The 18,727-nt window shown below is 44.6% G+C and overlaps 1 protein-coding gene across 1 annotated transcript in view; it reads right to left on the bottom strand.

The window, feature by feature from the left end:
- Positions 1-14,221: 14,221 nt before the first annotated feature.
- Positions 14,222-18,727, bottom strand: part of rgs11 (regulator of G protein signaling 11) — a 247,511-nt gene continuing 243,005 nt past the window's right edge. Inside the window, exon 19 of the mRNA XM_070856713.1 lies at positions 14,222-14,351. Within this exon, the coding sequence (XP_070712814.1) occupies positions 14,222-14,351 (130 nt within the window). The remainder of the gene's footprint in view (positions 14,352-18,727) is intronic.

Below are 18,727 nucleotides of genomic sequence, written 5' to 3' on the forward strand. Positions count from 1 at the left end.
TCCGTAGCAGTGCGTCAATCGGCAATAATTTTGGCCTCCTGGCCCCCGTGTCCAGCTCTATTAATACTGGGATGCCATTGAGGAGCACTTTCATCATTATCGGTGGCGTCCTGGTATATGAACTGTATATGTGCTCCACGTGAACTCGCTGAACTTCAGCTTCCAGCGATTTCCCCCAGTATTCATTTGGCCTCATAGGGCTTACATCGGGCCCGTCCTCCTCGTACATCAACCTGGCTGCAGGCTTCCTGCACATACGCGCCAAGTGACCGTTGACATTGCAGGTTCCGCAGGTATATTGCTGATACCTGCAAGCTCTAGCTGGATGTTTGCCTCCATGCCTCCAGCATAAGCTAGAGGCCCCATTGTTGGAAACAAAAGGTTCATTACCAGTCGATCGTCTCTGACTGTCTCTGTAACTGTCCTTAAACGCACCATTAACAGGTGTTGATGGCCCCATTACTTGCCGCATTGTCCATTGCGATGGCATGAATCGCCTTTCAGCTAGCCATTGTCTCTGTTGAATTCCCCCTTTGGGTTCAACTGCATGCTGGGGCATGTCCGATTGCCCTTGTTTGCCTAGAGAACTGTGTGCCGTGTTAACAATGTTGACCCCCTGGTCGTTTGCCGCATTTGAGCTAAGATTTTTGCCATAAATCATTCTGGTCTCTTCCTCCCCTGAGATAATTGTCTGGGCTATCAGAGCTGCCGCTTCCGAGGTCAAGTCTTTGGTCTCAATCAGTTTTCTGAAAATCCCAGCGTGCCCAATGCCCTCAATAAATAAGTCTCGCAGCATCTCTGCTCTGCATGCATCTAGGAACTTACATAGGCTCTCCAGTCACTGGAGATCTGCCACAAAGTCTGGAATGCTTTGCCCTTCTCGCCGCCGGTGTGTGTAAAACCGGTGTCTCGCCATGTGCATGCTGCTCGCCGGTTTAAGGTGTTCTCCGATCAATTTACTGAGCTCTTCGAACGTCTTGTCTGCCGGCTTCTCTGGCGCTAGAAGATCCTTCATCAGGGAGTATGTCCTGGATCCACAAACCGTCAGGAGATGAGCCCTGCGTTTGTCGGCCGAATCCTGTCCCAACCATTCCTTAGTGACAAAACTTTGCTGTAGCCTCTCAATAAAGTCGTCCCAATCATCACCAACACAGTACCTCTCTTCTGTGCTGCAAATGGCCATGCTCACGTGGTTGAAATCCCAGTTTCCCCTCGCCAATAATATGTCCTTACTATATAGTATAAATGCACATGAGGCCCATACTTGAGAGAAGATCACTCTGTGACCAGTTACTTTTATTACCAAGGCCTCAAGAGACTGATGGTGGGCGGAGCTTCCCCTTTTATACCGGAAAGTCCAGGTTAGGAGTGTCTCCCACAAGTTCGCCCCCTGTGGTCAGTGTTCTCAAGGTGTACAACTTAGGTCAGCGTATACATGGATTACAATGGCAGTTGAATACATGACAGAATTCCTGCCAGTACATCGCACATTCTCTGCTGCTGCTCAAGAAGTATCCTGTTCATCGACAGCCCCGAGGGTACAGCATCTACATCCAGCTGAGCAGAGCTTGGAGAAGGCTGCAGCCTCCAACATGGATTCTCCATTGCTCTCCCTGACTCCACCATCTGCTCACTTGTGAAGTGCATGTCACCATGCGAAAACCCAACCATCTCTCCAACTAGTCCCACTAGTGTGTGTATCTGAGCTGGTACATGGTCCGCATGAGTGCTGTGATGGTGCACCCTCAGAGGGAGTGAGCTCCTATAAGGAGTCTTCATTGTCGTGGACGTCTTTCACTACCTCCTGATGGACGTCTGAAGGCCCTGTGGGAGACAAAAGGCATGATTGAGTATTGTCAAGATAAGAATGTTTGAACTTATCATTATACGCATGATCCTATTTCAGACGCTGTTGTCACCAAGTCAGCATGACTGAGTGTTGTATGCCATGTGGCTGCCTGATATTTCATTCTATTACCAGATAGCTGACAGGCCCCCATCTCCCCATTGCCGATGGCCAGGCATGCCGAGACTCCACTTATGTCCAGCACCTCCTCCTCTGAAGCTATTAGTTGAGAGATGGCTGTTCACTGCTTCTCCCTGGTGTTCTCTGCTCTGTCTCCTCCTGCAAGGAGGGAAAGAGACCTATAAGTGAGAGTAATGGCATGTGTTCACCCAATGGATGGAGATATTTGTTGAGAGTGACTATGAGGGAGAGGCATGACATTGCATAAGGATGACTGTCAGTGGTGGATGGTCAGATGGGGATACGAGTAGGTGCATAGACAGTGAGGGCGCACCTGCTAAGTATGTGGGTGTGAGGAGTGATGTACAGGAGGCTTGGGAAGGCAGAGTAAGGGGATTGGGGTGATACGCACATAAGAATGTAGGGCAATGTGCCATTGCTCTCACCTTTCCTGCCCTGCCAAAATTCCCTAGATTCTGGAGAGGTCCCAACGAATTGGAAAACCGCAAACGTAACACCCCTATTTAAAAAGGGGGGCATAAAAAAAGCAGGAAACTTTAGACCAGTTAGCCTAACACCTGTCACTGGGAAAATGCTGGAGTCCATTATTAAGGAAGCAGTAGCAGGACGTTTGGAAAAGCATAATTCGAGCAAGCAGAGTTAGCATGGTTTTGTGAAAGGGAAATCATGTTTGACAAATTTGCTGGAGATCTTTGAGGATGTAATGAACAGGGTGGATAAGGGGGAACCAGTGGATGTGATGTATTTGGATTTCCAGAAGGCATTCGATAAGGTGCCACATAAGAGGTTACTGCACAAGATAAAAGTTCACAGGGTTGGGGACAATATATTAGCATGGATAGAGGATTGGCTAACTAATGAAAACAGAGAGTCGGGATAAATGGGTCATTTTCCGGTTGGCAAACAGTGACTAGTGGGGTGCCACAGGGATCGGTGCTGGGGCCTCAACGATTTACAATCTATATTGATGACTTGGATGAAGGAACTGAGTGTAAGTTTAGCCAAGTTTGTTGATCAAAGATGGGTGGGAAAGCAAGTTGTGAGGATGACTCAAAAGAATCTACAAAGGAATATAGATAGGTTAAGTGAGTGAGCAAAAATTTGGCAGATGCAGTACAATGTGGGAAAATGTGAGGTTATCCACTTTGGTAGGAAGAATAAAAAAGCTAATTATTATTTAAATGGAGAGAGACTACAAAATGCTGTGGTACAAAGGGATCTGGGGGTCCTTGTGCATGAAACACACAAAGTTAGCATGCAGGTACAGCAAGTAATTAGGAAGGCAAATGGAATGTTGGCCTTAATTGCAAGGGGGATAGAGTATAAAAGCAGAGAAATCCTGCTACAACTGTACAGGGTATTGGTGAGGCCACACCTAGAGTACTGCGTACAGTTTTGGTCTCTGTATTTAAGGAAGGATATACTTGCATTGGAGGCTGGTCAGAGAAGGTTCACTAAGTTGATTCCGGAGATTGGGAGGTTGACTTATGAGGATAGATTGAGTAGGTTGGGCCTATACACATTGGAGTTCAGAAGAATGAGAGGTGATCTTATTGAAAATTATAAGATAATGAGGGGGCTTGACAAGGTGGATTAAGACAGGATATTTCCACTCATAGGGGAAACTAAAACTAGAGGACATAGGGCTAGATTTTCCACTTTTGCGCAGATTGTCCAAAAATGGGCATTATTTCCAGCATGGGCGGTAAATATGGGTTTTCAGATCGCCGGATTATCAGCCATTGTCAAAACCCTTACTTCGCATATTTTTAAATGGTCGTTACCGCGAGGGATCTGAAATGGGCATTAGCGTTAAGTTTCTCTGACCTTCTGCCGTAAAGTGTTGCCGTCCTTAGTAACAGCATGGCAACGCTAGTTTCCCGCATTTCAGGAGGTCAGGGGTCATCATTACATGTGCATAAGAGGAGGCAGAGAGAGAGGGAGCAGAGAGGGAGTGAAGGCATGTGTGGGTGTGGTGTGGGTGCTTGTTTGGCAGTTTTGGGAGGTAGGAGGGAGAATTTTGACCATAATACAGAATTGTGAGCAAAAATTGAGCTGTTACTAGCGAGATATTTTCGCTAATTTGGTGCCTACAATGGAGGAAATGGAGGCGACACAGCACGCTGTGGTGACTGATGCTGGCGAGAGCAGTGAGATGGGAGAGTAACAATTGGGAGGACGAAAGAGAGCGAGGAGATTCTCGGACGAGGCAACTGCCTCCCTCATGCAGGAGGTTGAGTCACGCTGGGGTGATTTGACACAGAGAGGGCGCGGGAAGCCCACCCCAAAGGCATACCAGAAGATATGGGCCGAGATAGCCGAAGTGATCTCGTCGGCGACCAATGAGGTGCATGAGGGCAACCAATGTCGAAAACGATGGAACGACCTTGTCGGATCCACAAGAGTAAGTATTACATTTATTTGCATGTACTTATATATTTATATAATTTGATTTGTTAGTATAATGAGTGATTCAAATCAAATGTGAGGTCTTTCACTTTTACAGGGAATGTTGTACTCCAAGCCTGCATTCACAGTGTACGTCTTTAGGTGAAGAATGATAATTATCATAATAATCATGACTACATCTGTCGCTTATGTGTTGTATCAGTTGTATCTGCGTGAGAACACCAGTGGCAGGTCGGGGCCATAAAAGGAGCGGTGAGCGGCGGCCCGGGAACAGCGTGGAGGCCACTTCAGGGAGCAGCGAGACCTGGTGCAGGAGGGCAACAGCAGCGAAGAATGACGTCATCAAGGTCCGGGTCGGCGATTGGAGCGTGGGCAGATACAGGAGCAGCGAGAGACTGGAGGGATGTGATTGGGGCCCAGGAGTGAAAAAGAAGGGCGGCAAGAGAAGAGATAACCAGCCGTGGATAACCAAGGAAATAAAGGAAAGTATCAAATCAAAGACCAATGCGTATAAGGTGGCCAAGGTTAGTGGGGAAACTAGAGGATTGGGAAAATTTTAAGCAACAGCAAAGAATGACTAAAAAAGCAATAAAGAAAGGAAAGATAGATTACGAAGGTAAACTTGCGCAAAACATAAAAACAGATAGTAAAAGCTTTTACAGATGTATAAAACGGAAAAGAGTGACTAAAGTAAATGTTGGTCCCTTAGAAGATGAAAAGGGGGATTTAATAATGGGAAATGTGGAGATGGCTGAGACCTTAAACAATTATTTTGCTTCCGTCTTCACAGTGGAAGACATAAAAACCATGCCAAAAATTGCTGGTCATAGGAATGTGGGAAGGGAGGACCTTGAGATGATCACTATCACTAGGGAGGTAGTGCTGGTCAGACTAATGGGACTGAAGGTAGACAAGTCCCCTGGTCCTGATGAAATGCATCCCAGGGTATTAAAAGAGATGGCGGAAGTTATAGCAGATGCATTTGTTATAATCTACCAAAATTCTCTGGACTCTGGGGAGGTACCAGCGGATTGGAGAGCAGCTAATGTAACGCCTCTGTTTAAAAAAGGGGGCAGGCAAAAGGCAGGTAACTATAGGCCGGTTAGTTCAACATCTGTAGTGGGAAAATGCTTGAAACTGTCATTAAGAAAGAAATAGCGGGACATCTGGATAGGAATAGTGCAATCAAGCAGACGCAGCATGGATTCATGAAAGGGAAATCATGTTTAACTAATTTACTGGAATTCTTTGAGGATATAACGAGCATGGTGGTTAGAGGTGTACCGATGGATGTGGTGTATTTAGATTTCCAAAAGGCATTCGATAAGGTGCCACACAAAAGGTTACTGCAGAAGATAAAGGTACGCGGAGTCAGAGGAAATGTATTAGCATGGGTAGAGAATTGGCTGGCGAACAGAAAGCAGAGAGTCGGGATAAATGGGTCCTATTCCGGTTGGAAATCAGTGGTTAGTGGTGTGCCACAGGGATCAGTACTGGGACCACAACTGTTTACAATATACATAGATGACCTCGAAGAGGGGATAGAGTGCAGTGCAACAAAATTTGCAGATGACACTAAGATTAGTGGGAAAGCGGGTTGTGTAGAGGACTCAGAGAGGCTGCAAGGAGATTTGGATAGGTTAAGCGAATGGGCTAAGGTTTGGCAGATGGAATACAATGTCGGAAAGTGTGAGGTCATCCACCTTGGGAAAAAAAACAGTAAAAGGGAATATTATTTGAATGGGGAGAAATTACAACGTGCTGTGGTGCAGAGGGACCTGGGGGTCCTTGTGCATGAATCCCAAAAGGTTAGTTTGCAGGTGCAGCAGGTAATCAGGAAGGCAAATGGAATGTTGGCCTTCATTGCGAAAGGGATGGAGTACAAAAGCAGGGAGGTGTTGCTGCAAATGTATAAGGTATTGGTAAGGCCGCACCTGGAGTACTGCGTGCAGTTTTGGTCACCTTACTTAAGGAAGGATATACTAGCTTTGGAAGGGGTACAGAGACGATTCACTAGGCTGATTCGAGAAATGAGGGGGTTACCTTATGATGATAGATTGAGTAGACTGGGTCTTTAATCCTTGGAGTTCAGAAGGAGGAGGGGTGATCTTATAGAAACATTTAAAATCATGAAAGGGATAGACAAGATAGAGGCAGAGAGGTTGTTTCCATTGGTGGGGGAGACTAGAACTAGGGGGCACAGCCTCAAAATACGGAGGAGCCAACTTAAAACCGAGTTGAGAAAGAATTTCTTCTCCCAGAGGGTTGTGAATCTGTGGAATTCTCTGCCCAAGGAAGCAGTTGAGGCTGGCTCATTGAATGTTTTCAAGTCAAAGATAGATAGATTTTTAAGCAATAAGGGAATTAAGGGTTACGGGGAGAGGGCGGATAAGTGGAGCTGAGTCCACGACCAGATCAACCATGATCTTATTGAATGGCGGAGCAGGCTTGAGGGGCTAGATAGCCTACTCCTGTTCCTAATTCTTATGTTCTTATGTTCTTATGAGAGTCGTGAGTTCGGGGCCAGGGGCCCAGGGGTAGCACGGGCCAGCCCACACTGCGATATGTGTGTGCACTAAGTCCGTGCAGCAGAGCAGGTCTCCAGTTGTCTTGGTTAATTCTTGCCACTGGACCAAGACCTAGCTCTGTCAAGCCCGTGTGGTGGCTGATGTGCAATGGCCACCACACATTAAAAAAATCCAAGCACAGGCATCTTCCACCCTTCAGGATGTAGTTTAGGACCTGGAATATTAGATCCTTCATTGAAACACCTGTGAACTCATCCTTTTTTGGTGTGGAAGCAAGTCATCCTCGTTTCAAGAGACTGCCAATGAATTAATGTATCAGTCTCTATGACAGTACTTAGCAATGATATCACGCAATGATCTCATGCCATGTCGTCCTGTTGTTAATTTTTACAGAAGAAGGTATCAAAGAATAGGGCCGAGCAGAGGCGAACGAGTGGGGGGGGCCACCAGTCATCATCGACATCACCGATATCGAAGAGTGGGTGCTGGCACTAGTGGGGACCCACCCCCGGTCGGCCACGCAAGCAGCTGCAGACCCTGAAGTGATACCACGTGAGTAAAGTATACACCATTGCATGATGTTAAGTCAATAGATGCCACACCCACTCATACCCAAACAATCATATGATAGATAATTGCTAAAAGTGTTCTCTAAATAATGCTGGCCTCATGAGAATCATTGCAATGCAGAATGTGTTGATGGTCACGAAATGTGATGTCTGTGATGATTTTGATAGCGGTGGTGCTTTTATTGTGCATATGCTGTGTGTAGCGCTGTAATCACCTTGTGACCCTAGCACCCCCTTCTCCTCTAATAACCTCATTTGTGCTTTGCAGCTCAGCCAGCAGCGTGTCCCCAGGCAAGACCAGCGAGCTCAGAAGCTGAGGGCGCGGGGCCGGGCTTGCTGGATGATCCTCCATCTGGTGATGAGGAGCACCGATTCTCGCCTGTGGATCTGCTGGGTCCCTTCTCTACAGATGACAGTGCGGACTTTGAGTAGCCTGCCTCGCTACAGTGTGCCCCAGGAGTTTTTCTAGATGTGGCAGATCTGAGCGGCGACATGGTAGGCTTGTCCAGGAGGAGCTGACATAGGTCAGCAGATCCTCCAGACAATGGGGGCATATCCCAACAGCTGGCCAGCATGTCCGGCACTATGACGGAGTACGTTCCGCGGATGGCGGAGGCCCTGGAGGCGATAGCCAGGAACACTGGTGGCAGAGGCCTCCCATAGGCCTCCTGGAGTGCGGCACTGCACCCCAAGGTGGCGCACCCCCATTGCCAATGACACCTGCGAGCCAGGAGGAACATCTTGCTTCTGGCTCAGAGAAGATTTCCACCTCAGGACCCTCCTCTCCCGTATCTGTGCAACCACCGGCTCTGCCTTCATCCCCCCCAATGAGGCACCATCTGAGGAGCTCCTTGGCAGGCAGCGTGGAGTCAGGCGAGGAAGGGGAAGTGGTGGGGAGAAGAAGGGGGCAGGGGGAAGGAAAGTGAGGTGCATGTCCGCAGGTGATGGCTTTGTAATATTTCCATTTTGGTGTATGCAATTTGTTGTAAGGTCAAGGGTATGGGGGGAGGGGGCCACCTTGTTGGTTTGCATTTGTGTTCTCTGTTGCTGGAAATGTTAAACATTTGATTGATGTCAATGTTATAAATGTGTTGTGGGGTGGGGTGTTTTTAACAGTTATACTTATGATTTCACACAAATGGTCGGATTAAATGTTTTTTAATTTAATATAACCTTGTTGCGCATTGTCTCAGATAGCTGCACCCTTACACACTGGTGATTCCTTAACATGAAAGGGTATAATTAAACTTAACTTGAATCAACAACCTTTAACTGGCACCAAGGTGGTGCCCTCCATTGATGTCTGAGCTGCGCACACTGCTGTTATTTACAAAGCTGACACACTGCTATGTTCTTTCAGGCAAACGCTCATTTATGAGCTGCTGACGTAAGAGTCTTGCAGCTATGAAGCCACCACGGGCCCTTTCCTGCGGTCTGGAGGGGGGGCGTGGGCATCGTTGCATAGTCAGCCTGATTGTCTGGGCCAAGGTCTGCATCCACCTCCTCGTCCTCCTCTTCCTCTCTCTCCTGAAGTGGACTGTCAGACCCTTCTGGCAATCCTTGTCCCTTCCTGATAGCCAAGTTGTGCAGCATGGAGCACACGACCATGAATTGAGCTAACTAATCAGGGTGATATTGGAGCTCCCCTCCCGAGTGGTCCAGGCATCTAAAGCGCTGCTTAAGCACTCCAATGGTTTTCTGGACCACATTGCGTGTGGCTCTCGTATCGCTTCTCGGCTTCGGCATGGGTGTCACGCAGGGGGGTCATCAGCCAAGTGGTGAGACCACATCTTTTGTCACCAATCATCCAGCATTGACCTTGTGGCTGACTGGTAAACATGTCAGATACAGCGCTCTCACGCAGGATGTGAGCATCATGGATGCTGCCTGGAAATTTGGCATCCACTGCCATAATTATCTGATTGTGGTTGACAACGAGTTGCACCTTCAGGGAGTGAAATCCTTTTCGGTTCCGAAAAACCTCTGCATCCTGAAAAGGTGCCTGCATGGCATTGTGCGTACAGTCTATTGCTCCCTGCACCTTGGGGAAGTTAGCAATTCAGTAGAATCCTAGAGCCCTCTCAGACTCCATGGTCATATGGAAGCTGATAAAGTCCATCCTACGTGCACACAGGGCTTCAGTGACCTATCTAATGCAGCAAAGAGTGGCATGCTGAGATATAGCGCAAATGTCGCCAGCGGAGGCCTGAAAGGAACCGGATGTGTAGAACATAAGTGCCGCGGTCACCTTGACCTCGACGAACAGTGCAGTCCTGATGGTGCTGGCAGGCTGCAGATCTCCCCTGATGAGCTGGCATATCTCACTAATAACCTCTTTGTGGAAGCGCAGTCTCTGAAAGCAGGTGTTCTCGGATAAGTTGAGGTAAGACTGCTTCTCCCTGTAAGTGCGGGGGGGTGCATGGTCTCGTCCTTCTCATCGGTCTGGCATGTCTTAGCTTGGGCACATAATGCTGTCTAATATATTTTCTGCCATCTCTATTCTGCAGCATCTACGTCAGACAGGCTGAGAAATGGCTGCCTCCATTCCAATAATTATCAGTACAACACCGATTGTTCACAAGCAATGAATGTCCCCACTAAGACACCTAAATTAAATTCCAATCGTCCACAGTATGCTAAGATGTTTGTTCAGATGGTCACATCACCTTAAAAGAACTCTAAACATCCCAGAAGCTGAAGCAGTCTTTTAAATGAAGCAACGCGTGATTTACAAAATGGCGATGGCGTCCACACTGCTGTGCTTAGTTCAGGTCAGTTCAACCTTTTCACAGCGGTTTTTTCGGCGACCGAGATTGTGGGCGATATGTGTGCGAGGTGCTGAAGGTCATGATGAGCGATATTTTGGGCTTTAGTTTCGCAAATATGACCTTTATGACAAAAAAAAGTGGCCGGTTGGTATTATTGAATCTTGGCATTTATTACATACCGAAAGTAACGCTGGGCGATATTATGGGCGTTGGGTTCGCCCATTCTGATCTTTCTACCCAAATAAAGTGGGCGAGCGATATACTTTATTTATCAGCGTAAAGTACATGCCGAAAGTAACGCTCGGCGATAAGTGACCGAGAAATGGGCGTTAGTTTCCATTTTGTGGCTAAATGGGCGATATCTGGCCGTTATACCTCATTTCAGCGTTAAAATGGACATTTAGTGGGCGGTATGCTTGCAAAAATAATGGAAAGTCTAGCCCATAATCTTAGAATAAGGGGCCACCCATTTAAAACTAAGATGAGAAGAAATTTCTTCTCTCAGAGAGTTGTAAATCTATGGAATTCTCTGCCCCAGAGAGCTGTGGAGGCTGGGTCATTGAATATATTTACGGCGAAGATAGACAGATTTTTGAGTGATGAGGGAGTAAAGGGTTATGGGGAGCGGGCAGGGAAGTATAGCTGAGTCTATGATCAGATCAGCCATGATCCTATTAAATGGCAGAGCAGGCTTGAGGGGGAAAATGGCCTCCTCTAGCTCCTATTCTTCTTTGTGTCAGCAGCAGGCTTCTTCCTCCCGTCACTAGGGAACAGTATCTCCCTCCGGGTCGTTACAGCCCCCAGAAGCACATCCAGGGAGGTGTGGCTGAAGTGAATGAAGTGCAGTCTTTGCCCATCCCGACTCCATTGCAATTGTGCTTTGTGTCTCCATGTCAACTCCAACTGCTTCAACTTGCATGTTGGGTTGTCCCTTTAAATACTAGAGTTGAGATCATGCTATGCGGGTCGCTACGCTGATTGGATGGGAAACCCGGAAGTAAAATGGTGGTGATGACAGATGCGCTGCACTTACTTCTGGGTTTGCCACATGCTATTGCCCCCACCCCCTCTCCTAGTGTGTCTGCAAACTAAACTCCAGCCATAAGTGGGGGAAATGGAGAGGTCAAGCAGTTCAAATGAAGCGGTTCCATTTCCCATCATTCTCTGATTTTAATGCCTTAATTTTGGTGGGGGATGAAGTGCCTGCCAGACGCGGGCAGGAGTCTCATGCATAAATACTAACTGGGGGCCAAGAATATCGGTAGGAATCTGGTGGGATTTTAACTGAGGCCGGAGTGGGAAAGCTGCAGTGACTTTCCAGCGAGGCTGACAGCTGTCGGGAAAGACTAGTAAGTGGAAAACTTCCCTTTGTGACTTCGGGAAAAGCAGAAGTTCTCCTTCGGAGCCCACAAGGAAAGGCATACATCCTCTTCCTTGGACTCCCCTTCCCTCCCACAGGACACTCCTGGCGGGAAGCGGACTGCTGGCATTTAAATGAAGCCTAGAAGTTGAAATCCTCCGGCCACAAACTTGGACCAGCAAGGGTGTTTCTGGTCGGGGTTAAAATTGACCCCTAAATTTCTGTCAAGGGAAGCATTTCTAAACATTTTTGTTGTGTACTATTCATCCCATTTATCTAAGGCAGCCATCAGCTTTTTTCTAGCTTTCCCATTATTGATGGTTTCAAACACATTAATAAGCCTCAAATGTTTTACTACCTTATTCATAAAAGACATATCATTTAATTTCGAGAACAGTGTCAGAGGTTCCCTTTTTGGCATTTGTCAGCTATTCCAATATATTTTATATTAATTTAAAAAATATATGCAGTATTGTTAAAGGAAAAATTTGCTGCTGTGTGAAAACTGGATCAATTAATAACTATGGAAAATCCATTTCTTGTGAGCACAATTTTGACTTTTTTGTTGGAACGTTTTGCAGTGTGAAATGTTGAAGGTGATAGTAAATAAACGTGCTACACAGACAGGTAATTGGGGGTCTATGACATCAATAGGACCCTGGTGGGATTTTAACTGGGGCCTGAGTGGCGAAGCAGTGATTTAATAGTACATTAGAAAAGATATTTTTGCACATTGAAGGTCACTTCTGCAGCTGGAGGAGAGCTTACCGATTTGTATTTGTACTGAGCTGTCGATGGGCAATTTCTTTCTAACACTTTTTGGAGTTTCTTCAGTTAACCACACTCAATATTTTGATGCAACAGTATTTAATAGACCAATATTTATTTTGATGTATACAAATTTTAATTTATTACAGTACCATGTGTCTGGCTATTTTGGGATAATATTGACCAGAGGATAAGGTGAGCAGCAGTTCATTTGATATCCATGCGTAATGAAGTCAATGGAAAAGGAAATGGGATGGGGTGTAAAACGGGCTGCCGATTCCCTCTCACCCATTTTGCCCAAGAGCAGTTTCACTCCCCAGGATTTTTATTGGGATTGTGCGAACTACTTTCTACAATTTAGTCCTTTAATCTGTGAAAACCGTAAACTGGTGGCCTTACTTATGATTAATAATCATTGAAAGAACCAGAACTATTTAAGACAGCAGCACATATAAACTGGACACAACAGGTGTCTAACCCTTTACTTGCACAAACTAAAAAGACAATGCTGATGCTTTGGTTGGGTGACCATGAAATAAAGGATAAGCTATATTGCCTTGATATAAGGTGGGTCACCTTAGTAAATGACCACTTACAAAGTATCTTAATGAAACTAATACGTAGTTTGAGCAGCTATTCTGGGGCAGATAAACCATATTCATGTGCAGTATAAATAATTCAAATGAATGTTTTCCTATTTTTGTTCACTTATGTAAAAGTACTTAAAGAAAAAAGTCAGAATTTAGTTTCCTCTGATTTACTAAGTATCACGGCACCACAGTAGGCCATGTTTCTGAATCTGACTCCAGTTTGGTAACCCTACAATGAAGGCTGAATTTTAATCAATGGAGTAAACCGCCTATTGTTATCTATCCTCTTAAGTACCGGCTTGCCTCTGCTGGTAGCTCTTGCCTCTGAGTCCGAAGGTCCCCACTGCCAGACTTGAGCATGCAATCTAGACACTTCAGTGTTGATGCACTGCTGTAGTGTTGGAAGTACCATCATTTGGACGAGCACTATTCTACTATTTGAGGAAGGGCAGGGAGCTCTCCCAGTGTCCTGGCCTACATTCCAACAGCTAACAATCAATAGCCATTCATGTCATTTACTGTGTACAATTAGCAGATGCAATTGTCCACATAACAGTGACTGCAGGTCAAAAGAAATTGGTTGCAAAGTGCTTTCAAGCCTCCTGAGGAGATGCTGGGATGCTAGATAAAAGCAAGTCTGTTCACCTTCCTTTCCACAAACCACTAGTAGAATAACGATCTTCTGAAGCAAAAATGTGGTCTTCAAAAAAAAATTAAAATTAAATTCCCAACATTTAACACCTTACATGGGGAACAGTTCCTCTGCATGGTATGTGCAACTGATTGTAAGTCCGTTTACAATTTAGTTACAGAGGACATCTCTTCTTTCCCCCCCCCCCATTCTGTCTAATATAAAGATTAATGACATTTGAGAACCATTTGAATGCAACCTATTTTTCTGATGTGTGAGAGAGAAAAGCATAGTAAAGCAGGTGAATGTCAAAATAAAGGATAAGGTACATTTTAGTTCTTAAAATGACGATCTGGTTCTTCCAAACTTTTATAAATTAAACAAACAAGAGGTGCAAACAGTATGGCAAGAACAGTGTAAACTAGATGAATATGCATCTAATATTTCAAATATTTGGTATAAAAATTATTCGAACTATGAATTATTACGGGAAATATTGCAGCTGTGAAACATACTCTAAAATAAAACTATAAAGTGCAAGTTCTTTATATAAATAAAGGCACTTCACAATAAAAAGAAAAGCTCTTTTCTTCCATATTCTAGGTTTGTTTTTAACATCTTGTTGTCTGTCCACACTCATCCTCTTCAGATGTAGCCTCCTTGTCCTCTGAAGCATCTGCATCTTCCACATTTCGGTAACTTTGAGATTCCAGACAGACTTCAGTTGCAGTCAGAGGAAGACTAGGAAAGGCAATGAAACAATGTTATTATCTGGTATTTTAATTAATGAAGAGTTAAAGCTTTGCTTTTTGATGATTAAAGTAGCTTCATGAACTAATGTTAAAGAACTTGCATTTTCTGTTCCCTTTTGTCAATATTTTATAAATTGTAGAAAATATAGTTTCTATTGAGTGTCTGCATCAAGTTGCTCTGTGGTCCACAATCTATGCTACATGTCAGGCGTAGCATAACTATTCTCATTTTACATGGTAGTGTCTGTAGATAACCAGGTTACCTATTATCTTGTTCCATCATTTCTCATGCTTTCTCGTCTTATTATTTCAAGAACCCATCAGGCCCCACAACCTCTGTCTAGGCCAAAAATAAGTCCCTCCAGTGCATCCGCCATAAACGTGGCACCCGTAAAACCGAACAAATTACCTGCAAGCTCACCAATCAGCACAAAATACATGCTCCATCTCATATATGCCCGACTCCTTTTCCACCTCTAGCTACAGAAAAATACGTTTTCACAAGTAACCTACCTTCTACTGCAGCCTTCCGCAGGCGGGTGCCTCGAACCATTTTACTCTGTTGAAGGGAAAGTGAACTTCATGTCCAGTATTTGGGTTTTATTCTTTGATCAGATATTCCTCTATGCCAGTGAAGGGACATTAGTCCATGGCATGGAAGCACTGAGCATTGCCAAAGGTTTTATTGTTTTACAGCATATTGCAAGCCAAAAGCTGCAGTCAAACAGTACAAAATGCCCAACCACCTGCTAATGAGTCGGCTATCCCAGTTACCCCAAATGTCATCTAAGCATGGGTGATGACCCCAAAAATGTAAGTTTGTCACGTTTGCTTTTACACCAGATAAACTTCAGCAGGTGTTGCCAAGCTTTTAGTCTTCCTGGCCACCTAGGTGTGTACCATGCAGCTTTAGAGGCTGCATATACACTTTAAATCCAAGTTCCTGTTAACTTACTAATATGTCAAGCTGTGGATACCGACAGTTTTTGGTGTTCTAGTTGAGGATTGATCCATCAGTGAGGCGATGGAGTACATTATGGGCTGTAGTATGGACACCACTGAACTGCACCACCATAGCTACAGAGCAGGAAAATCGCATCATATCTGTCCATGCTAATTTTGATGAACATTTTTCAATATTTAATGATTTTTGTATGGGGAGTATTTCCTCTCTGCATTGATCAGCAGGAAAGGAGTTGCAATTTGTACATGCTTAGTCTGTAATCACATGGCTCAGCCTCATTACTCCCTGACAGACCTCTGGGTGTACTGAAGGGGTGTCCAGCAGAAGGGAAATAGTTGGAGCTGCACGGGTGATGGAGTTCTGTCCTAAGGCAACACTACGTTCATAACACCCCCACCGCCCTGTACAAATGCTTAAAGCTGAGTTACATAATACACCGGCCCAGACAGCCACTGTCTCAACACCACTGGCACCGTATTGGAGCTACAAACCTAGCATACAATTTCCTGAATAACTTCAACCCCTATCGGTAGCCATTGACAGGCAGCAGTCACTCATCTCACTTCTTCCTCCCACTAAGGAAACCCTTAGGAGCACACAGCTAGGAAGGATACACACATGAAGAGGAAGCACTGAGGTAAATACACTGAACACACCTGCACAATGCCTTGTTACAGAGAGTGAATTGGGATTACTCGTACACCAGTGCATTCAGAGAACTACTTTGCTGCGAAGCAGATTGGTGGTTAGTGAGGAATGTATTCAGAGCACTTGATAGGCTCAAGGACAAGATGTTGCTTGATTATGGTATGGAGCACTTGTGAAAATTGCTTATTGTGGGAGACAGTCTCGTCATTCTGGCTGAACTGCTTGTTTGTGCAGACGATTCATCTGGCTCTTGATCGGGGTCATCTTCTGTAACTAGTTGGTGTAACATTTTAGCAGCCTGCTGTAGAGTCAAGAGTGGTCTGTAGGGCGATGTTATGTAAAACACAAATGGTTTCAATACTTTTGGGTACCTCTACAGGCCATTCCAGATCTGAACCTCGCTTCACGATACCCATGTGTGGTTGGTCAACACCCTAGAGGCAGCAGGCACCTTGTCACGTTGCTCTTCCCCTCTTGTCCATGGGTCCCTCAATGTGGTAACCAGCTGTGGCTGCAGTACATAGCCTTGGTCCCACAAGCAGCCATTCATCCACTTCTCCAGACTCTTCAAAGAATGACGGAACCTTGGATTGCTGCAAAATGAATGAATCCTGGCAACTGGCAGGGTAGCTGGCATTAACATGTGAGATTCAAGGCCAGCTGGACAACACCACAATTATTTGAATTGAAACCTACATGGTCTTATAAAAATGAATAGCTCCAGCCCAAATCCTTATCATTATAGAAAAATTCAGTTTGAAATTAATTCAAAGAAACCAATCTTGAATCCCATCAGCAGAAAATTGGGCCGGATTAAGCTGTAAAAATAACAGTGAGGCTAACGCTCACGTTATTTATCTACAAATTGGACAGGAGTTTCCGGTCACCGCATGTGCGCAGGTAAACATGGAAATCAAGAAATTGAGGCTCGAGTGGCCTGCTCCTCCAAAATTGTTGGAGAGTAAAAAAAAATTAATTAAAAAAAAAAACTTTCTGTCTCTTTTTTCTCTCTCTTAATCCAATCTTTCTTTCCCGCTCTTTATTTTGCTTTCTCTACCTGATTTGACATTGAGTTCAATATTCCAACTTACACTTCCAGGTTCAGACTCTGTGCTACTCATTAACGATTCTTCAATCTGATTGGTTGAGGAGATACACAATTGTTTGGTATGTTTATGCAAGTCCCAGATGCCCAGTAGAGGGCGCTGCGCTTTTTAGATGATTGGCAGACAGGACCTTGCCCTACAAAAACCCATGGACAGTCTCTGGGCAAGTGCAAGTAACTTGGTTCACCACTCACAATGAAATCCGGCTTATTATTGCACTGCACATCATAGAACTGGAACCGTGATCTATTGTTTGAATAATATTCCAGATTATCTTGTGGCCTTTAGGGATATGGCTAATATCTGTGGAATAGTTCACCTTGACTCGTATGGAGAAAAAGTGGTTATTCGGTGTAATAACCTATTTTTTGTAATGCATAATATTGGTTTCAGCACATAAAACACTGCCTGCTCACACATTACATAGAAATAGTTTTATATATGAAAAGTGACTTTATCCAGGATCTGAGCTTAATTTTTCAGAGTTGACTGTAAAGAAATATTGCAACTAGCAAAACTTAAATCAACAAACCTTAATTCAGTGTGCTCCTCCACAGCTAAGTGATATTTTTTATATAAAGGCACTTGTATAAAACCAATCATTGTGGAATCCATTTTAGTAGTTTGCAGCATAGTTGTGATTAAAATGGTAGTTATGTCGTGTTGGTTCACTGGTTGATGCCTGACGATGACAACCCAAAATCCTGTTTCTTATTCCTAACCAGATATTCATCCAGTTTTTATATGAAATTATTGGCCAACACAGTAATACCTACTTTAGCTGGAAGTTTATTCCATATAACCACTACCATGGACAAATTTAGCATTACTTTGTTCTAAAAAAAATACATGGCAGTTTGAACCTTGTGTCATTAGAAAACTGCAATAAGTAAATAAGTGCTTGAAGACTCAAAGACTCACCTCTACTTCAACGTCACAGGTCCTGCAAAGATTAGTGGTAAAAATGTCCTTTTGGTTTACAGGCATATATATATTATCACTATTATTATCTTTACTTGACAATACCTGCCCTTAAACTGATCAGTGCGTGATGGCTAAACTTCATTCTTACAGAGAAACTGAAAGAAAAAGAAGCTGCCTAGACGTCTGGTGTGTAAATATCCCACAAAGCACAGAGAAGTGTCAGGATTATCTTATGAGTGGCAAAAACAGAAGAATTTTTGAATGTTATAGAGACGTCTTCTTAAAGCAGAGTAATCTGAATGTTTCCCTATGCTTTGCAGAATATTCGGTTTAATGTGTCTGTTCAATTTCTGAATGCAAAGAAATGTGAGCAGTTTTCAGGATTGTTGTTGTAGCAGCCTAAAATGCTGCTCCCCATTGTTGAAACAATCAGAAGACTCGTGGCCAGAATTTACTGTAAAGAAATAATGATGAGGCTAACGATGCTCACCGTTATTTATACACAAATCCGACAGTAACTTCAGGCGAGCACAGATGCGAAGTTAAGTGCGAACATCCGGAAGTTGCTGTCCGAGTTCATGGAATGGTTACAGCACAGAAGGTGGTCATTTAGCCCGTTGAGCCTGTGCCGGCTCTCTAAGACCACTTCAGCTAGTCCCACTCACCCGCTCTTTCCCCGTAGCCCTGCAAAGATTTTCCTTCAGGTACTTATTGTGGTGTATG

Source organism: Pristiophorus japonicus, chromosome 15 (assembly GCF_044704955.1).
Source record: "Pristiophorus japonicus isolate sPriJap1 chromosome 15, sPriJap1.hap1, whole genome shotgun sequence".
NCBI lineage: Eukaryota > Metazoa > Chordata > Chondrichthyes > Pristiophoridae > Pristiophorus > Pristiophorus japonicus.